The following is a 27,578-nucleotide window of genomic DNA, read 5'->3' as shown; positions in this document are numbered from 1 at the left end:
AGATAATGCGTCATGAGGTCATTAAACGGCACACAGCAGTCATGTAAACCAACATAATGGGATGTGTTGCTTTTTATGAAAAGATACTAGAGGGATCAGTAAGCCTCGTGTTTTTATTTTTCTTCCAAACGTGATACAAATAATAATTTTTCAATTCACTTTCTGTGCACTGTGAAGAATTCATTGTGACTGCATGGGATTGTATGGGCGAACATCTTGTGTATTGCTGTTGCATGTCTTTCTTTCTTGGTCTAGCCAAATCATAAATTGAAAACAATATTTGCCTGAAATCGCTTTACAGTGTATGTGTCACAGGTTTATCAGTGTATTACACTGTCAGCGGTGGTCTGGATGAATCCAGTGGCATTTGTGTAGAATAGTTTTATGTGAAAAGGTTTAAAATAGATGCATTTCCAAATTAACACACTGCACAGCTGTGGAGAAGAAATGTCTCATTTAAAGTCTCATTTAGCAATGCTATAATGAAGCCCACTAGCACCAGCTTCTGCTAGATATGTTAGCAACAGTATAAATTAGATGTGTTTGCAACACAGTGGTGGTGGGCTAATAGTTCGCCAAACATATTTTTATTGGTTTCCTCAAAACTGTATTAGTGTTAAAATGATGTGCTCTGTGTCAGACACAGCAGAGGGATGAGCCCTGTTTCCTCAGTTGTGTTGAGACAAGCGTTTAGAAGCCTTTATACTGAGCCACAGCAGCACACGCACATTCTGACGAAATATCGTGTTACCTGGCAGTTATTACATCAGTTGCTATCCGGTTAGAGTGGATTTGATATTTTCCAGTTGTAGAAATTGCATTAGGTCATTGAACCATCAGACCTATGACAGTGGGGTGTTGTGGTTTTATTTTGGCCGGCCCTGAGTGGATCCTGTCCACATGGATCCTGTCCTGACCATTTGTCATTCAGGGAATGATGTCCTGAATGATGTTCATTTTACACACCTCCTTCTTTGTCTGTGGGACTCGTAGCCAATATATAACAGCTAGCTGGCTGACTAACAGAATGCCTGGTAGATTTTCTATCCAGCCTGACCTTTCCTGTGCTTTCAATTCTTAAAGCCTTGACCTTTGAACCTCTCCTGTTTTTCCACAGTTGTTAGTCAGAGTTCACGTGTGATACTGCTGTTGTGTGAGACTCCTTATGTTGAAGAGACCCTTTTTCACCTTGGTGAAATCTCTATATTTTCCTCCACAGTGAAAAGAAGAAAAAGCACACTGTTCCTCTGGTTGAACTCATAACCAATAAATGAATCTTTCTCAATTCTGTTCAGTCAGGGGTTTTGCTGATAGAGCCTTTCATGGTCTCATGGACAGCAGCTTGATAGAGCGTCATTTGTTTCTCATTTAGCTCAACAGTTTTTAGGTAAGAAAGTAATTTATTGGACCAAGCCTGTATTTTGATCAGTACTGATACTGTTGAAGTCAGAATTATATAACTTGTATTAGATTAGAGAGTAGTCTCTTAGGTCAAATGTGAGACATTTCATCTATGCTAATTTCAAACCATCATGCTGCTAGAGCTAGCTAAACAATGGCTGACAGGGGTGGGGATGGTTGTTACACCTTACCTCAGTGTTACAGCTAACCCCGTAATGACAACTAAACATGAGGTCAGGCAGGAGTAGGACAGTACAGTCTGTCGCCAAAGAATACTCTACTATCTGCCATGTGACATTGAGATACTGCAAGTAATTAAACCTCCGAGAACAAAAGTAAAACTTAACAGCAGTGGTAGGCAAATAGCGGTCTGTGGGCCAAATCTGGCGAGAGCTGATGTTTTCCCTTTCATTGTTCAAAACATTTCATTTACATGATTTTCCATTAATCTACATTAGATAAGATTGTAAATATAAGGTTTGTATAAATCCCAATAAATATGACCGCATACAGTAACATCTAACACTGCCCCAATGTGCAGAGAGGCAGCAGGCTTTCTGAACAGTGCATGGTGCTGAAATTAAGTCTAATAAACATACCAGATGAATTACACACAAATAATATAATTTAGCCTATTTGACCAGAACAGATTTGTGTCAACAGCAGTACTTTTATCCAAACATAAATGAAGCAAAGTATCAGGAACAGCTCATTATTTTACAGTCATCCTTAAAATGATTTAAAAGTCAGTGGGGAGTTCTTTTTGTTCTTGGCGAACCACAGGAAGATGTTGAAGTGTTGACACATGCACAATCAATTTCTTCAGATGCATATTTTGTGGTGTGGTCTTAATTTTTAATTCTTCACTCTTATTGTTCCAACTTACAGGTTGTAACAATGGAACTCCTTGTATTTGACATCAATTAATTCATTCTGTGATAAAGTTGGAAACATTGTTATTTTTAGTAGACAAATAAGGGTACTTGTGTCAAAATTTGAGCGTTGAGAGTTTTAGAACCACCAGCCTACTAAATGTGCAGTTATTGGCCTGAAACATCATGCTATGTGTGGGGAGCGTTTAGAGGCTTTTTGAAGAGGATGAACACTTTCCTCTACCTCAACTTTCTTTCTTTCCTTCTCTCTCACTCTCTTCCTTCTTTTCCTTTCAGAAATTGAGGTTACTCTGAATCACTGCAGGCATTGTTTGTGTGCTGGAATTAAGCAGCTCACAAAAGTCTACTAAAAGATTGAAGAGCAATTATGTCTGCATCTTGGACATTTGGGTAATATTTCTTTATCATAATAATGGACAACACTCTCACAGCTAAGCTTCTTATTACGAGAGCTCATTTAAATGTATATGGTGCTGAAGTAAGTGCTGCTTATAATGTGATGCAAAGCCTCTTGTTACCAAATACCACTTTGTGTTTGCATGTCTTACAGTTCTCACATGTGCAGCTGAATGGTGAAACCTTGTACTGCTACTATAAAGACGCTTGATGCATCCTGTGCACATGTGGGGGTGAAAAAATATAAAGTGAGAGCAGAAGACAGAACGGCTCAGAAAACGGAGTAAACGATGCCACCGGAAGGGAAGGATCAAGTGTTCCACAGGGCATCGGAATCAAAGCCCTCTCTTCTCTCCTCTGCAGAGTGAGAGGGGAGGTGTGAGCTGTAATTAAGTCGAAGCAAAGACAGTGCGACTCTCAGAGGAGCACTGATCTCTTTCAAAAAGGGGCTCTCATCGCTGTGGTTACAATGCCCTATTATGTGAATTTAGCATATTGTTTGTGCGTGCAAATGTGAGTATGTGCATGCAGATTTTTAAGTGCTATTGTGGTAACAGCTGCTTTTGGGCTTTTGTATTCCATTTAACCTTTTGACAGTTGGCTTTCAGAGTGGAGGCATTTCTGCATATGCTCAGTACCTTAAATTTAAGTACCAGGTGGTACTCTGTGTTGCCTGCCGAGAAGGCTGAATTATTTGGCCTAGATGCAACAAGGTGCTCAAAACACAAATCCTCCTGTGACTTGATAACATCACACAGTTCCTTGAGACTTTTTAGCAGCACATGCATGCAATCATGTGAAGCCATCAGTGAGGACCATCAAAGTATGGCCTGCAGTGGTAGACTCCACACTCCAGGACAGGTTTCAACACACAGACTGGAGTATGTTTGCCTCTCAGACCACCTGTGGGTCTCATACGGACATAGACAGCTACACCTCCTCTGTACTGGACTACTCAACATCACCATAGACAGTGTTAAAACTCAGAAGCAGATCACCACATACCCAAATCAGAAGCCATGGATGAACAAGGAGGCGCGTCTCCTGTTGAAGGCACGCAACACTGCCTTCAGATCAGGTGACGCACATGCCAGCACTTCCAGGGCAAATCTGGGGGGGGGCATCAAAAAGGCCAAGCACTGCTACAAGCTAAAGTTAGAGGAGCACATGTGGCAGGGCATCAAGCCCATCAGCAACTACAAACCCAGACACTCCACCTCCATAGTCACAGATGTCTTCTTTTTGAATGAGCTTAATAACTTTTATGCTCGCTTCGAGAGAGACAATAGGGAAATTGCCACCCAGCTCACACCCTCAGCTGACCACCCGACCATCACACTCACCTCCACAGATGTCTACACTGCACTGAGCCGGATCAACGCACGCAAGACTGCTGGACCAGATGGCATCCCAGGTCACGTACTCAAGGCATGTGCAGAGCAACTCACTGGGGACTTTATGGATATTTTCAACCTGTCCCTCGCCCAAGCAGCGGTGCCAGCATGCTTTAAATCCACCTCCATTGTGCCAGTGCCGAAACACTCTAGTCCAACGTGCCTGAACGACTACCGCCCTGTAGCACTCACACCCATTGTTATGAAATGCTTTGAGCGGTTGGTCCTGGCACACCTAAAGGACTTCCTCCCATCCACACTGGACCCATACCAGTTTGCGTACCACAGCAATAGGAGCACAGAGGATGCAGTCTCCATGGCACTGCACTCTGTACTCACACGCTTGGACAATAAGAACACCTATGCACGAATGCTGTTTGTTGACTTCAGCTCTGCATTCAACACTGTCATCCCTTCCAAGTTAATCACCAAACTTGGAAACCTGGGCATTAACACCTCCATTTGCAATTGGATTATGGACTTCCTGACAAATAGACCTCAGCTTGTTAGGTCAGGCCACAACTATTCCACCACCATCACACTCAACACTGGCGTACCACAGGGCTGTGTGCTGAGCCCTTCCTCTACTCCCTCTTCACACCTTCACACTCGACTGCAGGCCTGTGCATGGATCTAACGCCATCATCAAGTTTGCAGACGATACTACGGTGATTGGTCTCATCCGCAACAATGATGAGACTGCCTACAAGGAGGAGGTCCAGCACCTGGCCACATGGTGCTCAGACAATAACTTGCTCCTTAACACCTCCAAGACAAAGGAGCTCATCGTGGACTTCAGGAAGGAGAGAAGAGGCACACATGACCCCATCTACATTAACGGGATGGCTGTTGAGCGTGTCTCCAGCTTCAAGTTCCTGGGGACCCATATTTCGGAGAACCTGTCCTGGACCACCAACACCTCCTGCCTGGTCAAGAAGGCTCACCAGCGCCTCTTCTTCCTGAGGACACTGAAGAAGAACCAACTGTCCTCAGCTATCCTGATGAACTTCTATCACTGCACAGTAGAGAGCATCCTAACCAACTGTGTCACAGTCTGGTATGGGAACTGCTCTGCTGCAGAGCGCAAGGCACTGGAGCGGGTGGTGCGGGAACTCCACTTCCAGCCATTGAGGACATCCAGTGGAAACGCTGTCTGCGTCAAGCCCGCAGCATTCTTAAGGAGCTTTTTTCCCAGAGCTGTCTTCCTACTGAACTCTGCCCCCCCGCTGATTCCACTGTCCCCTCATATACCTTAACTTTAAATGCTGCTATATTGTTTTTGCTGTTGCTATATTGTTTTTGCTACATGTACTACATGTTCATTTGCACTACCAGACTATTTATTTATACACATACTGCATCATTTGCACTCCAGTACTATGTACTGAATACTGCAATAACTCATCTACTGCACTTTTAACTATTTCTGTCCATAATTTGCACTACTTAATATTCATTGCACTACTGTTCTGCCCAGTCCAATTCATTATTGTACATATCCATCAGTATACTTCTGTTTATAGTAATGCCATCTGTATATAATGTCCGCACTTGCTTATTGCACTTCTGGTTAGACCTAAACTGCATTTTGTTGCCTTGTACATGTGTAATGACAATAAAGTTGAATCTAATCTAATCTAATGCGACACATTAGGGCTAGGTGTTGCAGTACCAACCATGACCAATAAATCGGCCAGGCTGATATATTGGCTGATATTAGCTCATCAAACATATATCGCTATCGGCATGATACTCTCTGATACTGACGTCCAGCACAGTACATATAGTATAATATAATACCAGCCTCTGGTAGTTGACAGTTTTTGATACTTTGTAATACAGACAGTAGCATACCCAGCCTAGGTGAAAGGTAACAAAGTACATTTACTCAAGTACTGTACAAATCTGAGGTACTTTTACTTAGTATTTTAATTTCATGCTACTTTATACTTTTACTCCACTACCATGCAGAGGGTAATATTTTACGTTTTACTCCACTACATGAACAGGTTGATTTGACAGCTTTAGTTATTTTACAGATTTAGATTTTTCATTCAAGACATATTATGAGTTTATAAGATATGATGCACTATTATAGATCATGCTAGCCAACAGTATTTGAAATAGATCAAATCACTAAAGCTGTAATGATTAGTTGATTCATTGATTGGGTTTTGGACTGTTAGTTGGACAAATGAAGACATTTGAGGACATCACCTTGGAAATTGCGATGGTCATTTTTCACTGTTTTCTGATGTTTTATAGAATAAACAATTAAGTTAGAATATAACTGGAAGATTAATCAGTTATGACTGTAATCTGTAGTTGCGGCCTTAAAAATGTGCTCCACCTCAACCCGCTACAACATTAAAATGCTGTATGAGTGCTTTTACTTTTGATACAGGACTTTTACTTGCAATGGAGCATTTGCATATTGCAAAATTGCTACTTTTACTTCATTAAAGGATCTGAATACGTCCTCCACCACTGATCATCTTAAAGAACCGTATCTGTTTGAGATCTAAAATTAAATCACTATCAGATTTTTGTAATACTAAAATGCTGGCGGAGGATCCTCTCAGAAAGTTAAAAAGTTTTCCACTCTTTGCACCTGGTCTGGGAAATAACTTGTAGGAGCACACTTTGCAGGGAGGTGTGCTAAAGTGTATTGTCTAGCCATGTGCCTGTTGGGACAGGGATGGCAGGGAGGGTGTGTAGTCAGAGCCCTGTCTCAGTAATGGAGGTCAGAGCCCTGCAGCTGCCTGGAGCACCCAAGGGACGAGCTACAGCAGCGGTGTTGAGGACAGAGGAGGGGAGGGAGGGTTGTCATCTGAACCCCTGCATCTTATCGCTTGGTATTCTGGGCACGTTCCCTTCCCTTGTTGATTTTTCGCGTATACAGTATATAAAGACAAATAATAAAGCATTATGAATGACTTACTGAGCGTTCCATTCTTGTGGCCGACCACCCGCAGTGAATACCAGGACTGAGTGCATGATATATTCTGCACCCAACATGAGCCAATAAATAACCATCACAATCAGTCTTGCTGCAGTAGAGAGTTGTTTCCTCATTTGTAGTTTCACATGACTGAGTTCAGTCTGCCCGTAGCCATTCTAAGCGTTTCTTTTTACCATTTGATTGTATGGAAATCGACATCAAAGCCGTCGGGCAGTTGCTTGTCGTAACATCATGCAATCATGCATGTTGTGTAAGTCTATGCAGGCCATTACCATTACTGCAAATAACATCCAGCCGATAGATGCAAGCTATTTTTGAGGCTTCTGTATTTTAAGTCTTTAGGATCGGATGTGTTTGATTTCAAGCCGAGCCACACCTTCTCAGAAAATTGTCACATTTTTAAAAACCATTCATTAATATGTAGCTTCAAATTGGCAAGGAAGAATTTAAGCATGGAGACAGTAAAACTTTCCAATATGAATATATCACCACTAAACAGAGATATAAAGCTTTCAACTAATGCATTTAGGTCAGTCCTAAAATGAATATTTCTCTGTTGCAGGGGACAAAAAAGACTTGACATAACCACTTAAAGCAGCTTTCCACATGAAGGGAAACGTGTCTCCTCCAGCGCTCTTGATTAAATTTTAAATGTAACAGTAGTTGAGTGTATCTGTCATTTTCATCCCTTTCTCCATCAGTGAAGAGGCCCAGTGCTGTAATGCAGGTGCTGGAGAAAAACCCTCCGTCTTCTTAATTAGCGTGATTTTAGCCTCACAGGTCTGTTTTTATTCATCAACCCCTATTCATGCGCCCCTCTCCTCATGACATCTCCAACAATAGCATTAACTGGCTAAGCAGTTCAGATTGCGGGAGATGGAGTCCTCTAATTCATGTCTCTGTGGAGGGGGGGTGAGATGGAAAGATTACATGAGAAATGAAAGGAGAGAGCCTACCCTAATGAAAAGTATCTGCTTTGTCCGCACCGGGTGCTTTGTGACTCTCTTTTTCTACCTAAATAAACTGCTGCCAGAGGATTTATACACCGTCTCCACGCTGACAAAGGGTGAAGTATACCTCTTAGCAAGAACCTTCTCTCTCTCTGCCGGTATCCATCTATTTTTTTTATCTCGCTCGCTGGTATATCATGCAGCCACTCCTTAATATCACTGTACACGGACCAGTTCATCAGTGCTGCAGGGTTGGGTCAGGTTAGACTGATACTTCAGGAACAACAACTGTGGAAACACTGAATTTTCTTCTTTTTCTAAACAGGAAACTAGTTCAATTTAAAGCACATTAGGTAATCAATGACCTTTATCAACCTCTAATCAGAACTGTAACAAATTCTTATCCAATTCTTTGGTGCAACTCATTTAGCTGCGTGCATCAGCAACCTTATCAACCCCTGCAGGTAGACCGTGGTTACTTTGTGCTATGGGCCAGTAAAAATCTATCAGTTACCCCCTTAAAGATACTGAAAGATGTTAAAGAGCGTTATCGGCCTCCGAAAGTACTGGCCTTGGCCGGACCCGGCTACCAGGATTTTCCCGAGTTGCAGTTAGGGACTGGAACCATAGTGGACCAGTAATGAAACAATTTCACACAACAGCATATGCCCTGCGGTGTCAATGTTGCCATCCGCTCCCAACCCAAGCGGGAAAAGTGCAGCATGCAGTTAGAGGAAAATTTGATTTTAGATAGATAGAGTTTTATTTTTTGCCGCCTTGTGTGTTCATATTGGCTTCTGCCCAATCTGACCAATCAGAATATGGCAGGTTTGACCAAGACGGTACGAGAAAGCTACGGTAGGAGGGGAAGAGCTCGACAGGAAAGAAAGAAAGTGGGATGTGTATGGGAAACATGGATGCAACTTAGAGGAGACATAGTTCATCCTCATTTCATGGAGACTTATGGCCAGGTTTGTCTCAGGTTGGACAGCCATATAGCCATTACCAGACCAATTACTCTACATCTACTGTCTTGTAAAGGTCACAAGAGCACAGTGGTTGAGTCCATCAGTCATAACATGCTTAGATATCTCCAGTCAAATCCCCATGTCATGATAAATATGATAAATGGATGCAGCTATAGCTCCGCCAAGTACATTTTGATCGATCTCTCCTCACATACGCAGTCTGTTTACTCACGCGGGTTATCACAGTTGGCAGAGTCTCAATAAAACCACTGCATTGTGCCACATGTATGTTTTCATTTAGTCACTGTTAGGTCTTTTACAGTTTGCAGTCTTTTACTACTGATTGATCTATCAGTCCATTGATATACTAACCCAACATCTGGGGCCAGATGCATAAGACTTTGTAGTTTTACAAATAAAGCTGTGTGTACGCACAGTGACAGGAATACGGATACACACTCTTTAGCTGTTTTCGTCAGATTTATAAAACCATGTGTATTGCTGTTTTTCTTATATAACAGAAATGAACAAGGACATACCCCTAAGTCCACCATTTGCATACCAATACTTGTGCCTTCTCCACCAGTCTTTAGACCTGTCAGTGAAAAGAAAGGCAAAAAAAACATAAATAAATGAGTAAAGACAAACAACATAAAATAGAATGAGAAAAAATGAATAAACACATAAGAAAATTATCAATAATGCACAATTTATCCTAAAAAGACTTTGTGTTACTGTGTGTATGTTGTGTTAGATTATGTTGTCAGGAAATCCATAAATGAACCCCACATCTTTTCAAAAATGTTTATTTTTCCATAGACAGTGAGCTTAACGGTCCTTTACATTAAATGCACTGGTCTTGGCCACATGTAGTAACGGCTCTCATTATCTAGTTTTTCTGTAAACGATTATTTAGCTTATAGCACTCATATAGTCTTTACAAGCTGCTTTACAATAAAGGATCAAATGAAAAGACACAATCGGTAACATTGGCTAGCGACCTAATTAAACACTGTTTTAGCATTTTTCCATCTCTCACATACATTTTATTTCCACTTCACTACATCACACTCAGCTTGTTGGAAAGAATAAAAGACATCCAAATATTGGCTCTCTGTGACTTTGGTCTGAATACTGCATATTGCTTTTGGTGTTGTCAATCAGAAAGCTATATTGGCTGAACCCTACAGTCTACCAAGAGTGTTGTTTCTAACATACTCCTTAACTTCCTTCTTCTTCTTCTTCTTCTTCTTCTTCTTCTTCTTCTTCTTCTTCTTCTTCTTCTTCTTCTTCTTCTTCTTCTTCTTCTTCTTCTTCCCTCTCTCGCTCTGTTTCCTGTCCTCCTCCTGGGTAAGGTGTCTGAAAATGCAGTGGCTGTTATTAATGGTCTGTGAAGAAGTGGTGTACGGCTTATTCTTCTGCTGGCTCACTATTGATGAGTTATACAGCTTGTGCCTCTCTCTTCCCCAACACCCCCACCCTGTAAGTAAACTTGTCAGGTCTGATGCATTGCCTGCACATGCTGAAATGCAAATCACGCAGCAGCTGAGCTTTATCTCAAACCAAACAAGAGAAGCGGCAGAACATCCTGGCTCCTCAGTCCCAACAGAGCTGCTGTATCTGAGAGGCTCTGATTAAAGGAGTGCCAGCAGAGCTCTGCTGCTGGTTCCACAATTTTAGGTGGTGTGCCTGCGGAATTTGCTTTAATGCAATGGGAAATGAGCTTAACAGATAGAGCTGCCTTATCAGCACAGGATGAGATTTTTGGTCAGGTTTCACCCAGTCAAGTTTAAGTCAGATGTTTTAAAAAGTAGAAAAGAAGAAGATTTGTGACAACTTGCGCTCCGTGTCTGAAGTAAAAATCTGCATTAAAAATAGTAACTCACAAGTGGTATTCCTGAACTTAGATTGAAGAAAAACTTCTTTTTCCTTGAAACATCAGAAAAAAAAGAGCAGCAAGCAATGTAATCATGAGACAGGAAATCCAAGGATATCTTTTTAATGGAGGTTTCAGTAGCATTTACAGTTCATGTTCTTAATAAGCAGCGAAAGGCAATCTTTCAGACTGGCAGCCATCCATACCTGCTGGGATTTATATCCGGGAGAATCAGTCACCACTCTGCCCTGCACTATGTAATCACTGTTATCCTTGTAAGAGTAATTGCAAATGAGTGTCCTTGTTAAATCTGTATATAAATGATTTAAGCCCATCTGAGAACTGCACTGGATCAGTGTGATCAATAGAAACCCGTCCTCATCCCAGACTTCTTTCATTACCTCTTGGTGTTTGATACTGTATAGCTTTTGGAGACAAAGAAAACAAAATCTTGTTTTCCACGAATCCTCCTGTTACACGCTCTGCACTATCTGTGATTTGTTTTCATTATCCCCGCCCCTCTTTGGCTTTGCTCTTTCTCTCTCCTTCTTCTCTTTGAGGACTCTTCACCCAGCCCACGGTTTCTGTCTTGCCCCTCTAATTTATTTCTCCCTCTCCAGGATAAATGCTATGTAAGAGGCTTGTGTTTTCCTCCCTCTCCATCACAGTGTATTTATGATGCCTGCTGTGCGGGTTATTAGTCAGGGTCAGGGTATCCACTGTCGAAGCGGGCTAGGCTGGACAGTAGTACTCCGGGTCCATCACAAGCACTTCAGGCTGGTCTACACCGTCTCCCATTAATCTTGCTCCAGGGCCTCTTCTGGCTGCCTCACAGCCACTCTGTGCAGCAGAGTTATGCTCTTCCTGCTACTTCCTGACTTTGATCTTACACAAACACTGCTAATAGGATTCAATTAACTCCTTCCGTGGATACTAGAAGGTATTAGACTCCTGACTGATTTCGAAAGGCATCTCTTAAGGGGGTGGTGCACCCAAATTACAAAAGTAAAACACATTTTTTCACTTACATCTAGTGGTATTTAGATGTTTTGGCCTCCACCACAATACAATGGGGACGTCTCCATACAAACAAGGGTCAGTTAGAATTGTTTTTGGGGGGGGGGCGTCTCGTTGCCCTAATTGTCTAGTCGCAAACGTCCCTGGTTCGATTCTTGTTACATGTCATACCCCGTGTCCTCGCCTTATGTTTTCTGTCTGTCTCTACTTTAAACTGTCAAATAAATGCAAAATGCCAAAAAAGTTATTAAAAAACACAATACCTATTTTTTGGATTTTGGGTGTTTAAAGCCACGACAAAATTGACATTTTAAGCATTTGTTGAAATCTATTTTGCTGCTTTTGCTCAAAGTAATTTTGGTTAAGGCTAATGTGAGGTAAGGTATAGGATACATGATACTTAATATTCTTCTTCTTGTCAACTAAAACGATGAAATGAATCAATGAATTGATCCACTAACAAGTATTGTGTTTGTATGAAATCCTGATCTATCTTCTTCCTCTGTGCCATAGAGCTCCATTGTCTCCATTGTGAAAATTATTAAAGACACATAATGAGCCACACTGTTGCGCTGGGTGACATGTTACTTCATTACCATGAACACACACACTTTAGTTTATTTTGACTCAATCTCACTCCGTCCTGATGCCCCAAATAGTTACCAGAGCACCAAATGTGTATTAATCCGCAGCTGAAAATAGTCCCCAATAAATGCACTATTTCTTCCTGTTCGACAAAAGGTTTGCTAAAAACTACAGTTACCAGCTGTTTTAGGAAATCCTTTAAAAAAAAAAAAAGAAAACATACATGTGTGAGTCGTGTTTAAAAATGTACGTCTTCAGTAAGAAAGAATGGGCTTGAGATTTGTTGATAATGAGGAAAAATATAGAATAACGCCTTGTCATTTGAATCTGACCAATTTAATAAAAGTCAGAAAAATGACTAATATTAGGTTTCCCCCTCAGAATTCTGACATATCATGTGGAAGCCTCTGAAACAGTATTTAGACCATCACTGAAAGCCGTACTAATGAGATTTTTAGCTGCCTCTTGCAGGCTTTGCTGGCTGTTAAAATCCCCACCACACCACACAGCGGATTTCTCTGATCAGCGGTCTCATATACAATTAGTGATAAGAAAAACATTTTAGTGCTTGCTTGTGTGAAATCTGATGAAACACAGATTTCAGATCGGAGCAATAAAGGGACTTGAATATGAACCTCTGGAATTTGATTTGGATAGCGCAAGTTAATGTTTGATTTAACTGGGTTATATAACAGTAGGAAGGTACAAGTTAGGTGGGACTTACAGCAAATCACTAAATAATTTTTCTGTGCCAGGTAGAAGAAAGAGCTGAGAATGTGCTGAAGGAGGACAAGCCAAACATAGATAACACATTCGAGGCATGGTATCTAACGACAAGCTCGTAAATTGCGTCTCCTACCTTTCAAAGAGGAGGCTGCCTCGTTATTGCACATTTATTTATTCCTGCCTTTTTGTTCTCATCCTGAGAAACTTGTCAGCTGAGACAGTGGCTCACTAAAGTTATCTCGGGCCCCGCTGTCCACGTCTCTAGGTGTTACTGCTGCTCTGCATGGCGGCGCATTGCTCGGGGACTGTGCCGAACGGAGCTGTGCTATCGCCTCTGATAAGCAATTAGAATTCTCAGAGCTAAAATCTTCTCACATTCAAGTTATTATGTGGAACTTTGAGCAATCTTTGTCCCACGTTGGCCAGATTCCCTGTTGCTGCGATGAACACAAATAATTCATTCCCACAGTCGTTACAGCTTTAGCCTGTGTGACATTGACGGATTCATTATAATTTTATTCATTTTTAAGTAAACATCAAAACAGCAGACAACATCAGACACACACTTCTTGCGCACACATTTGAAGAAATGCACACACACACACACATCAGTGAGAATTCTGCAGAATGCACGTGGCTTTTCTAATTACATGGGCTTGCCCTCCTGCTGCCAGAGAAGCTCATTTGGGCACTGAGAGGAACGTGTGCGCTAAAAGCAAAGGAGGCTGGGAAGGATGAGTCTTAATGAGGGGAATCAGTGGAACGTGTCTGATGGTGACATTTCTTCCTGGAACTGGAGGGCTCTCGATGAAAGGCAGGCCTTCACCGCGGGGCCTGCTCCACCACTCAGCCCTCTCATCCTCATATAACCGGGCACGACGCAGCACAACAAGCAGCCCTCACACAGGAGGCAATTAAAACTCTGATCTGCTTACACACCCGGAAACACTTGGGTGGCTGCAGGCGGAGGGGAAGAGGGCCGGGGCGGTGGGGACGTGGTGGGGTAGTGATATTTGTTTGTCAGCAGGAACGGCAAAAGCAGTGGTCCAAAATTAGCAGTCTTGGTGGTTTATTGCAATGTACAATATTTCTTCAGACTCAAAACTTATACATTAATAAAGAAAACAGATGGAGCTTCTAAACAAAACACAACAATTGGGGGAGTAGGCCAAACGGGACAGTAATAAGTAGAAGCTGGCACTGAGTCGAGTAGCTCTTTAACACCAGCAGCACTGCTGCCAAGCCTTAATACGATCTGTTAGGGAACAGGGTCCTGGGACCGCAGTGGGCTCAGGGCGTTTGGAGTTAGATAGGAATTAGTTTGGAGTTTGACTGTACAAGCTGCAAAAGCAAGGTCGGTGCTAGAACTATTAAAGGAAAACTACGATTTATTACAACTTGGATTTTATTTGTGTTGCTCCAGCCGTCGGATCTATCGACTGTGATGTCATTGTGCTCATGAAAGTAGGTTCTGTGATCTTGCAACGTGGTGACAACGCTTTAGCACAATTTAGGCCTACTAGCTTCCACTCTGTTTGGAGGTAAAACAGACAGTGATCACACCTGTAATGTAGCTAAAAATAACTCATACCTGTAGCACAGGAAAAATCTAAGTGTGCACAACTAGGGTAAATAAAGAAGGTCAAAGTAGAACCAGTAAGTTGGACTGTAAGCTGTAGTGGATGTTTACAGTTTAAAGACTTTGTAATTTTATCTTTAGCCTCCATTCTCTATTCCAAATAAATATACCATGCATAGTTGTCTGGCTGCTGGTGGTGATTGCCCCCGGGGGACATTGCTTTTAGCAGTGTCGGCCTTTTCCGAAACAGTGGTTCCCAAACCTTTTATGTCGGGCTCCCTTTGGAAGCTAAAAGTTTCAAGTGACTTCTTCATATTTTTTGGCATTTCGCTTTATTGACAGTGACAGTAGAGAGAGACAGGAAAGGCAGGTAGAGAGAGGGGGTGATATGCAGTATGTGGTACGCGCTCTACCAGGTGAGCTACCAGGACGCCCCCGGACGTCTTCATATTTTGATTGATACTGACATGTTTGATCGATGAGCATCGCCCGTTTGTCTTTTTGTCCCTGCATAAAATTCTCTCCATCTTGTATTTTATATGTTTTGCTTTCTAGATAAATCTTGCTAACCTGACTCTTAAACTCCTCGCAGCACTCTGGTTTCTTTATCATTCCCAAATTAATCAGACTCACAGAGCTTTCTCAAAGCAGACATTTTGACTTGTATTAGCAGGAAAATCACAGGGGGACATTACATTACTGATGCTCTGGTCCAGCTTTGATGGCAACGCAGCAGTTAGTGATGTTATGAGTTACACCTGTGTTTGATATGTCAAAATATCTGCTGTGAAAAAAGTCTATTTAACTCAAGTTTCACTTTACACTTTTCTACCTGGTCATGTCACCCAGGTCACCCCTCTATAATGGCTCTAGGTTCCCAGTGGGGTGCCGGCCCCCCTGTTTGGGAACCACCGTTCCACGGTCTGAGCAATAACTTGTTTTTTAGTGGTTCACCAATTAGTCAACCAATAGAAACGTAACTGACAGTTTTGATAATTGATTCATTATTTTTCAAGCAAGCATTCTCTGGCTCCAGCTTCTTTACTGTGAGATTTCTGCTTTTATGTCATTGTGAAATAAATAGCTTATGGTTTGGACTGTTATTTGGACAAGATGCGCAATTAGAAGGGGGCAAATTGGGGAAATTGGCATGGGTACTCGTCACTGTTTTCTGACATTTTATAGACCAAACGATTTATAGATGAATCAGTGAAAATTATAAAAACATTAATCAATGAAGAAAATAATCTCTAGCTTTTATTGTGTCTAAACCAATCAATGGAAAGCATCACTCTATGGATGAAGCCATATGGCAAACACCCATGGATGACCACAAATTGGTCCTTCCAAGTCCAGACTATTCATTTTTATATTTTCTGAAGTGTACCTGTGTTTTCTGACCAATTAAACAAGAACGCACCGTTTTCCCCCTACTTTGACAGCTGAGCTGGTGGCTTTAAAAGCTGGTGGTTTGTGTGATAATGGCAGAATAGTGAATTCAACCATTAGAGGCCAGACGGGGTTGGGTCACCTTCACAGGCTGAGAGCCAGACTGTTGTTGTCCTCAGCTGAAGACCCCCCTTCACTGCTCTGGCACTGCTGCCCATTATTTCAGGCTATCTGGGTGACCTGTGGCTGTTGTGTCATTTTCACAGCACAGGGCTAATTGCACCAAATGGTGGCAGATTTTGAGGGAATAGATGAGATAGGCAGTCCATGCTGACCACCCGGTGCCAACCATTAGCTATAATTTTGCTGCAAAGATTTTCCAGTAGTTGATGTGTTAACACATTTACAGTGAGGCTGTAGTGATGTAATTGGTCAATCATTTCTCTGGCGTCTATAATGCGTTCCTTTACCAGTTTTCTCTTGGTAGCATGTAGCAAAGAAAGTTTACTAATAGCAAGTTTTATATCTTCTTCCGTTTCACTTTTTCTAACACATTTGCTCTTTCCTCGCTGTAGCTGGCTGTACCTTTGATGAGGACTCAGACCCTGGCTTGTGTGAGTACCGACAGGGCCAAGAGGACGACTTTGACTGGCAGCTGATCAGGACCTACAATTGGCCACACCCGACCCCGGATCTTCTACGAGGTAGAATTCAACATGTGTCACAGTTAAGGCTTCTAATGAGCCAGAACATCTTGTAGCATAAAATCCAGCTTCAGACTGAGTACACTACAAACATCGTACAAGAACTTAATGAACTTAATGTAAATATATAGGTTTTATTCTACTTCAGAACTTGAAGTGTCTTGACTTGAAATGATGAGTTGAATGAATGTGCTGCTGAGTTTGTTCAACTCATCAAATTAAGTTTCTAAAGAAACACGATTAGTATGTTATCAGACTTCCCAGCATGCATTGTTTTGAGAGTTAAAACTCTCCAGAGAACCCTCTGTTCTGTAGTCTGAAGAAAACATATATGATGGAAACCTGATGTGCTGTGTCATGGTTGTTTCTTCTCATAATAATGAAAACGATGTGAACCATGATGAAGGCTGGAATTCACTCCCAAGCCCGTCCACACATCATTTAACAAGGTCACTGGGGCAGCCTCGCATGTTGCACAGTGGCTTCCAGCAGCAGCTGGAAGTTCTTTGTGACAAACGAAGAACTGAATTTTCAAACTGACAAAATGTAAAGGGAAAGCAAATTCTGACTGAAAGTTTGTTAGTGTAACAAAAGAGCTGTTCATTGATCAACTTCAGTGAACTTTGTTTTAGATTTTCACAGTTCAGGTATATGGAGCTGCAGAGTGTTTAATATTAAATAAATAAGTAATTCTGAAATAAATAATCACATGAATAAATTGGAAAATATATAAATAAAAAATAATTTAAGACGTTATTAGAACTCAACTCATTATTATAAAATGTTATTTGATCCTTCTTATTTTCATAATAACCAAGTTTCATCAGACTTCATTTTTATTTCAGAATGCCCCTTTTCAAAAGTCCGCTTTGGCATTTTTTATTTCGTAACGTCACTTTTCATGACAGTGGTGTTGTCACCGCCCTCTCACCTTTCAGCCAATCATGTACCCGCTACCCCTCTTAAGAGGGTTGAGATAACAAGCTGCTAGCAGAATTAGCCAATTAGCACCTGTTAGCTAGAGCAACAACAACAACAACAACAACAACAACAATGTCAAAGTAACTCTGAATGAACTGTCTAGCTGCTGCTGTAAATAGTACTGAAAGGTGTAAGGGTGGGGACAACACCACTGTTATGAAAAGTGACATTATGAAGTAAAACAGACAAAATTCCATAATGAAATGAAAACAGATTTTTGAAAAAAAAGGCATTTTGAAATAAAATGTCTGTAATGAAATGAAAATGATATCCAATAAAATTCAGTTATTATGAAAATGAATGATGAAATAACATTTCATAATAATAATAATAATATGTATAATAATACTTTTGAATATTTTCTTATATATTTTACACAATTCATATGATGACTCATTTCGGAATGTCTTTTATTTAATTAACAGATTTTATTGTATTTTTGAAACTTGTTGCCACAGAATGTGCATTATGTGTGCATACATTTACATACAACAACACAACACAAATAAACACACATTTGTGCAGAAAAACTGTGTTATTGTAATAACATTTTGGGGTTCCATATAGGTAAGTCACATTTTTAAGGCAGCAGGCAGAGCAAAGCCCGCTGCAAGAGTTTTTGTGGCTGGAAGAAAGCAACACACCAGGGATGCACATACACAGTATACAGGGTGGGATTTGGAAGGCAAGGCAAATTTATTTGTATAGCACCTTTCAACAACTAAACAATTCAAAGTGCTTTACATAAGGCATAAAAGGCATTAAGACAAGATATAAAAGAACACACCACAATATAAAAAGACCCATTTAAATAGGATATCAAAAGAGTAAAATAAGAGATACAAATAAGCAAAAATAGAAGAAAACAGATATAGCAGGAGAGCCAACATCAGTGCAGCTACAGTGCAGTGCAGGGTATGAATGAATAGTCCTAAATGTAATTTAATAAGGCAGCGGCAAACAGAAAAGTCGTTAGCCTTGATTTAAAAGAGAGTTGGAGTAGACCTAACTTTTCCTGCTGTGTGTTTCAAATACTGAATGCTGCTTCTGCATGTTTAGTTTTGACCCTCGGGACAGTAAGCAGACCGGATCCAGACGACCTGAGAGGTTCATAACGTAGCAGCAGATCAGAACTGTAGTCTGGCCCTAAACCATTCAGGGCTTTATAAACCTACAGAAGTCTTTTAAAATGAACAAGAATGGCCAATCACAGTGGTCCCTCCCCTTTAAAGCAGCAAACTCCCAACCATGATGTCTTTACAGTTCATTACTGGAGTGAAGACGTGCACATCTACAACAGCCCCCAGTTTTATAGTTTCAGGGTGATTTTTTCCTATAATGTTCTCTTACTGTCCAGCCATTACAGTCCAGATTAGAGAAGAGAGGAGTTGATAAAAATGTTGATACACTCATCTGATTCACCTTCAGTTATTACCTTGCAAAGCATACCCAACAGCGAGACGTTTCGCCTCCCATCCGGAAGTCATTCTCAATTGAGAATGACTTCCAGATGGGAGGCGATTCTGATTCTTGATTCTGATTCTTGATTCTGAAAACAGTATCCAGATGACTACGACTGAAACCTTTTCTATGATACAGTACATACAGTTTACCCTACCTTGTTGGTAGAGGTTGTTTGGACAGTATACAACCTGAGAGGAAGACCTGCAGACACAGCTCATGGCTGAAAAGAGTACTGTAACCTTCTCTACATTTGTTTCAGTAAAAATCTTTTTATTTAAAGGTAATATTTTCCTAAAAATGGCACTAGAATTGGATATCAGTGAAAGATAAAACAGTAAAACGCAGTGCTCTTTGTAGTAAAGGTGCAAATAGCGAACTAAACATGATTTGATGTACCATCATGGAAAGCACAATAACATATACATACTGTATATATACTGTATATACCCTCCACTTCTGAAACCAAACCTTCACACTTGCCGACAAATACTTGTGATATATATGTTGTTTGATTTTTAACATTTAAAGAGGCTAGTATGCTTCAGCAAAGTGCCTGTCGGATGGTGCCAGCCTCTGACCGACCCCCCCCCACACACACACACACTTTCCAACGTTTGAGTAGAGGGGGCTGCGTTTGTCGGTTTCTGTGGCTTTACGAAGCTGGCCAGCAAGCCACCTTTACGCAGTCATTGGCCAGGTGTGAAGTGTGGAGGTGTGAAAATAGGCACGATTTCAACTTCTCTCTCTGGCTTTTTTTTTTTTTAATTCTTCACACAGCCACTTCATGGATGCCTCTAAGGAGTGTGCACCGTTGTTCGCATTTCACTCTTCCCTGTGACCGCCGGCTCTTGCCCGGCCTTCGAGTGTGGCAGCATTTAACTCTTTTGCCTTTATAATTGGAAGACGCGTCGTACGAACTTACCCGTGCCTCAGGAAAAGGCCACTTTGTGCCATATGACCACACAAATATAGAGCCCTTAGACTTATGAGTCATGATTATGTGAGGAATATGTGCTAATGGAACTGGAGGGGTTACCAAGGGAACAGTTGTAAGTAGACTAAGCAGCGAGATGTAATTTTCAAGAGAAAGTTTACTTGCATTCTAAGACAGTCTGCTGGCCAGACAGTCATCAACCCACGGTCTCAGTTTTGCAGTCGGGTTCCTGCAGCAGGTATTTGGGAATATATATTTTGTAAAAACAAACATGAACCAGAGAGGCTCCAAGTGTCTGAAGATATTTACTATCTAGTCTAGAAATAGAGTTATAAACAATGCTGTTTTGGTACAAAAACACAGCGTAGAATAACTCACCAGTCTACTATAAAGCGGGCTCGCCGCAGCTTTTATGTGCTGTGCTGTTTTTCAGACGCCTCATTATGGGAGCTCTGTGAATGTTCAGAATAAAATAATGACACATTTAATGAAAACAAATTTACTGCAAACTGGCTGGGACTGTTTGTGCAACATTCTGTCAATTACCAGAGGGGAACTGCAAGTCCAAACATCAAGTCTAAAATAATTTCAGAGCAATCAAGGCAGGATAATTGTGTGGTTTTGAATGAGGAGGGTCCAAAGAAAAGCAGCTACAGCACTTTGTTATCACTGCCAGTGCTGTGAAAGTTACTTTAAAAAGTTAGATGTTTTTGACTACATTTCTAAAGCCTGGAAACACTGACTGAACCTCTTCAAAACGGGTCATTTTTAATGGGAGGGTAGTCCTTAATAATTTATCTTTTTAGTTTGGATTATCCCCAACACTGATCACTTCACAGGCATATACTGTAGCGAATTACAGACGTGAATGTGAATTCATTCTCATGTATTAAAATAGTCATTTTCATTATAGCAGTATCACAGTTTCCAAAATTACCATCTGTGATACGTTGCTGTGCTCAGAGTTTGAGACTGAGACCTTCACACATATCACAAGGGAAGTGATCAGGAGAGGACAGGCATAGATTTGATCGATCCATTAGACCATGTTCACATTTAGAAACTTCAAGACATATCCAGATTTGACCCGGCTGAGACTGATTGCAGTCCACTTCCCCCTCAGCTATAATCAAAAACTACGACTGCTGCTACACAGAAAGAAACCCCCCCCCACACACACATTTGCGTGGCCATGAGAGTCATGGTGCCTGTTGGATATGTTGCCTCAGGGAGGCTACGAACTTCATCACCTTTTGCTGAGTTGTTTGGCAAATAAACTGTGTTGGGGTTTTGTCTTGCTATATGCACAATACAAAGTAGGCTATGTGGTCCTTCAGTCCAGACAGGGATGCATTTGCATTTACTATATCCACTCCAAATGTGGCGTGAGCCATCGAGACCCAGTTGATTCCTGTATTTTGGCTGCTTTCGCACCTTTATTGTGAGCTGTTTACGTCTGAAAGAGTCACCCAAGGTGCCCTTTGGTGCAAAGAATAAAGATATTCACAGATATGCAGCAGAACATTAAATTACTTAGAGGATGGAGCCTTTCTGTCTGTCTCTCAGGCTCAGAACAGAAGGCGACTTGACCCAATGCTTAACAACTTGTGTTTGTGGCTTTGTTGAGCAGATAGTCATATCACTTCTTAAAGCTGCACTAATCAATATTTTTACTTGAACAATGGATCCAATGTATTCTAGACATTTCTCTCATAATGATGATCCCATACAAATTATTATTATTATTTTTATTATATGAATGTACGCTGCCCGCAAGTGGCCATAAAAATCAATTAATACTGCTTTAAGATTATCATCTCTACTGTCATGTAACCCTAATTGAGTTTTTTGTTTGTTTCTTTACCAGTGGAGATGTTTTAAACTCTTTAAAGGGACTACCTGCTCAACACCAAACAGCAGACAGACAAAGTGAGCGATAGCTGGTGAACATAGTGGAGCATTTAGCAGCTAAAGAACCGGATATTTCCTTCAGGAGATGGAAGAGACTAAAACAGAGCTAAAGGGAGAGTGAATATAGGACTTGCATTCATCAGGAGGGAGGCCAGAAAGCTAATGATGCTCTGTGTCTACTAGATGTGTAAATACACAACTGTTTGCTAATGCATTCGCCATAACAGCTTTATAATATGTCAGATGAGTTTTCAGCTGCTCTCAAGAGGCCAAACAAAAACAAACAACCTTCAGGTTTAAAGTTCATTTAATATAATTTTTTTTGTCTTCTTGGTTTAAGTTCACTTGTAGTTCAATTAATGACTCAATTTAGGGCTGTGGCTAAAGATTATTTTCATTATCCATGAGTCTGACTAACATTTTCTCAAATAATCGATCAATTGTTTGTTTATAAAATGTCATAAAATAGTTATATTCCTTGTTTTATCCTGCCATCAGTCCAACACCCAAAGATGTTCAGGGTACTATCATACATGACAAAGAAAAGCAGAAAATCCTCATATCTGAGAAGCTGAAATCAGGGAATGTTTGGCATTTTTGTTTGAAAAATAACTATAATAACAATAATTCATTATCAAAATAGTTGCTGATTTATTTTCTGCCAACCGACTAATCGTTTCAGTTTTTGAATTTCGTTATGCCACCCATCTGAGCTTGTACCTCCCGAAAAGAAACTAGAACTAGAAACTAGATGCACCCCTCTCCCTCCCATCTCAGCAGCCTCTAGTAACTGTAGTGCGTTTAGAAGATGATGCAACAAATACTTAAAACAAGATAATCCTGGTAAAAATAAAGAAGCTGATGTATAACGATTATAAACATGCACATTGCTAACCCGTGGTGAAATCTGACTATTCTCACCAGTAATACACAGTCTCTCATGTGTGTGTCTTGAAGAAAGTGTGAACATGCTTTATTTCCACTCTGGTTGAATGTTAATGGATGCTGAAATGGACTTACAGCCTACGTCTGCATGCTCACCAGGTTTCCTCAGTGATTTATGCCAAACAATCTTATTTCCTTGGACCCTGTTCCAATCATCAACCTACTGACAGCTTGTTTTCCCACATTCAGTCCCTTGCTGCTTTTCTATTCAAGTTTGTCATGCATCTACAAAGGTGGCCTGCTTCCAATCTGTGCTGACATTTTACATATATGTTTATTTAAAGCAGTCTGTTTTTCTTGGGAAATGCTGTGCAGGCACACATCTGAGAGGAAAACATCTAAGTGTGAATATTGCTGGTTGTAGGCCACTGGCTCTGGTGAATTGTGGTAATACGGGGAAGGAGCTGGCAGATGTTTGCGATTTCATAATCCATTCGCACTTATCAAGTGCTTGTTCCCCTGTTCCAGGCCAGCTCCTCAGAGGCAGGCTGGGTATGTTAAGGAACTCCCTGGGATTGGTGGAGTCTAGCATGGGTCACTGCTGATTACACTTCCTGGTGTTCCTCAGGGGACGCCGGCGCCACAAAGGCTGCTTTTCATCTTCTCTTCATCCATTAGAGAAGTTCATTTTCAGCCGGGATGAGCACATGCTCGGATGACTTGGATGTTCCTCTCAGATGCTGCAGGATAAGACATGAAGCTTTGATATGCAGCTGTGTGAGATCTCATCATCAGAAGAAGCCGTTGTGATCCCACTTATGGGTGTCATACATAAAGCATAGGCTGTGTTAGGCAAGTGCAATATTGACATCTCCTCCTCTCTGGCATCATCAGCCACCCTCATATTATTAATTCTAATAATATGATCATTTTCTTCCAAATATTAATTCTATGAATCCTGGAAAAATAGTACATTGTGAATTACATTTAAAAGTGTTAGGACTGGGACAAACCTAAAGTTAGCCTAGCTCCGCTAACCTTAACTTGAAATTCAGCACGAAACGGATTGCTGATGTTTATTGTTAATCTGCTTTTGCCAACAAAGACAGAAAATGCCTCAAACTAATCCAATATAGCATGTGGAGTGCAAGCGCTTACATCAACATTATCAGTGGTGGAACGTAACTATGTTTACTCAAGTAATGTACTTAAATTCAAATTTGACTTACTTGTACTTTACTTCATGCTACTTTATACTCCACTACAAATCAGAGTGAAATCTCGTACTTTTTACACCACTACATTTAATTCATGGCTAAATATACTAGTTACTTTACAAATTAACATTTTACATAAAAAGCAAATGGTGACATTAAAAAATTTGATTAATTTATTACAACTACAACTTAATAACACATTAATACATCAGTAATAATAATGATAATACAATATATAAGTATAGTATACTTAATATATATATATATATATATATATATATATATATATATATATATATATATATATATATATAAAACTTTGTCCTTCACCCTCCGCTGGTGGTCTCATTCTCCAAGCTCGGGTCCTCTACCAGGGGCCTTGGAGCTCGAGGGTTCTGCGCAGTATCTTTGCTGTTCCTAGTACTGCACTTTTCTGGACTGAGATGTCTGGTGTTCTTCCAGGGATCTGCTGCAGCCACTCCTCCAGTTTGGGGGTCACTGCCCTGAATGCTCCGATGACCACGGGCACCACTGTTGCCTTCACCTTCCAAGCCTTCACCAGCTCTTCTCTGAGCCCTTGGTACTTCTCTAGTTTCTCATGTTCCTTTCTCCTGATGTTGCCATCACTTGGTATTGCCATGCCAACCACAACGGCTTGCCTCTGCTGTTTGTAAACCACCACGATGTCTGGTTGGTTCGCCATTACCATTCTGTCAGTCTGAATCTGGAAGTCCCACAGGATCTTGGCTCAGTCACACTTAATGCTGCATTCACATCTTCTAGGAGACTGTCTGATGGTACTTCACTTATATATATATCACTCACAGGAGGAATTTTTCTGCAATGTTTTTATAGTAATACTACCATGCTTTTACTTAAATAACATTTTCAATACTGAAATACTTGCAATACTTTTACTGTAATTGAGTATTTGGACTTTTTTTTGCCTTTGATGGACTACTTACCTGTTTTGTTTGACTGCTGTCTGCCTGTATTCAGTGTAAGCCTTTTCCCATTCATTAAATGAGTTCTACTGCACCTACCATGCTTGATCGTCTGTATTTGGGTCCAACTCCTGCCTACCTGGTTCCCCCGGCTTGACTACCATTACAAGAGTCAAGTTGACTTTACCTGTTCATCTCAAGTGTGAAGTCAGCTTTGTTATGTTTTTATACAGCAATGAAAAGAGATCTGTCTATCCAACCTCTGCGTTTATCCTGCAGCTCAGGCAGAATATGCAAGGTCGTAACATTGCAAATATACGTTTTATCTCGAGTTTTTCCAAGGGCTTTAAATTCTTTCAGAGACGCTAAAGAGACTGCAATTGAGACAACAACTTAGTTTATTGGGCACTAGCAGCTCAATAGTATTGATTTGTGGCCACCAGCCAGTGGAATACCAATGACATGAAACATTGCAGCTAAAAAGGAACATGTTACGCCCTTCAGCTTTGCAGTTTTTTTTCTTTTCTTTCAGGCTGAATCTCTCAGCCTGCTTGTCAGCATTGTAATGTGAGATGCCAAGGCTCAGTGTCTGGAGCTATGTGGGAAAGCACTCATGATTGCTGTGCACAGTGTTTCTGCTGTTCTTTTAATAGTAAATTGAACAGGTTTCTGCTGTGCTGGATTCGACGAAGGAGATTCAGAGGCCCTTGAAGGAGATTTTATTGGCTGAATTAAACTGAAACCACAGAGGACACCTCAAAAATTGACTATGTTTAAGTCAATATTAGCACACCGTCCCTTTGAGAACTGGGAACATCTAGAAAGGTTGGTCAAGAGAAAATTCTCAAATGCTTTTAAAACATTTTTAGATAGTACTGAAACCCATTTGCAATTGATATTTTTAATGCATTTTCTGTTTAGCTGGTTTGTTTACTAAATAAAGTGGCTGTCAGTTAATGTAATCAGTTTAATTACGCATATAGTCAATAGCTGGTTTTTGGTTAATAGCAATATGCTTAATTACCTCATTTTGTTTGGACAATCATTTTCAGCTTGAGAAAATGTAGCCACACCTGTAAATCAAAGTGAAACACGCCCCACTGCTAATAAGAGAGGCCATCCTGGAAAATGAGGGTAATAATCACTGCAGTGGAAGAATCCTTTAAAAGGCAGGACATTAATTGAGTGTTGGTATTATTGCAGGTAGCTCAACAGTTATATGCATATCATCTTTCAAAACAAATATGAAAAAGGGTATGTTTATGAATTTTCCATATGCAGCTACTTCAAAATGTGGGTAGAAGCACATTCTAGTGTTGAGAATAAACCTTTCACATTTAAAAAATGCAGCAGCAGCATCATCATCTATGCAAAGAGATGATGTCTGCTTTTAGATTTCTTCAAACACTCAACCCTGCCATTTCAAACAGAGACAGAATGCAAATATCATGTGGCTCACAGAAAAATGTCACCATTAATGGCTTTGGTTCAGCATAAATCACCTTTGAGCTATGAATGCTATTGCAGCTCTGGTCCAGCATGCACAGAGCTCTGCAAAGTTCAGTAAAGCTAAGCAGACTTCTGAGGCTCTTCTCCCTTCAAACTTCCCTCTTGGGATTTGAACATGATGCTCATTTGCTGAGCAGAACTTCAAACCGTTTATGGTTTCTTGCCTCCACCCTCTGCCCTCTCACCTGTCCCCGCTCTGCTGGTTATTTTCCCTCAACACTGCTGGCTTTGATGATTCAGGGCCCAGAGTAGAAAAACTAACTAGAGGAGGCAGAATGACTCTTTGCATTTAAATGGCACATTAACGGAGAGCTGTTTCTTTTGATCCCATGACTTGTTTGAATTTGCCAGCATTGGAGAGTCTGTTGTTGTGGAGGTACAGTAGGTCTGTGTACTGCTGAATTCATAAATACTGCTACTAATAAGAAAATGTATACCTACATATACATTTTCTTATAGTAAAAGATGGATCAGCATCTGTGAGACAGCACCACAAAACCTTTTTGGTGGAATATTGAGGAGAATGGATGGGTGAACAAAGTGTTTGACTTAGCTTGACTGCTGTTTAACTCTGACCGCAGCTTTTGCTAAAATTAACCAACTATGTATAACCACAAATCAAAACCTTCAATCAAACCAATTTTTCTTTGTCTAACCTAAGGGAGTAGTTTTACAATTTGGGAAATGCACTTAATTGCTTTCTTGCCAAGAGTTAGATGATAAGATTGATACCAATCTCATGTTTATGTGCTAAGTACAGAGCAAAAAGGCCAGAGACACCTGCTTCCAGTCTATGCTAAGCTAATCGCGGCCTGGCTCCAGCTCCATACTTAATGCACAGACATGTGGTATTGATCTCACTCTATGCAAGAAAGCAAATAAGCACATTTTCC

At 40.7% G+C, this 27,578-nt stretch overlaps 1 protein-coding gene across 7 annotated transcripts in view; it reads left to right on the top strand.

Moving 5' to 3' along the window:
* ptprua (protein tyrosine phosphatase receptor type Ua) overlaps positions 1–27,578 on the top strand; it is a 191,012-nt gene that overhangs the window by 38,892 nt on the left and 124,542 nt on the right. For 6 of the 7 annotated variants that reach the window (XM_044171544.1, XM_044171542.1, XM_044171543.1 and 3 more), the window contains exon 2: positions 16,712–16,840. In XM_044171544.1, the coding sequence (XP_044027479.1) occupies positions 16,712–16,840 (129 nt within the window). Of the gene's footprint in view, positions 1–16,711; positions 16,841–27,578 lie in introns of those variants that run through there. The other variant, XM_044171548.1, reaches the window with a different exon arrangement.

This window comes from Siniperca chuatsi, linkage group LG17 (assembly GCF_020085105.1).
Source record: "Siniperca chuatsi isolate FFG_IHB_CAS linkage group LG17, ASM2008510v1, whole genome shotgun sequence".
Taxonomy (NCBI): domain Eukaryota; kingdom Metazoa; phylum Chordata; class Actinopteri; order Centrarchiformes; family Sinipercidae; genus Siniperca; species Siniperca chuatsi.
This window is presented reverse-complemented; position numbering and strand designations above follow the sequence as displayed.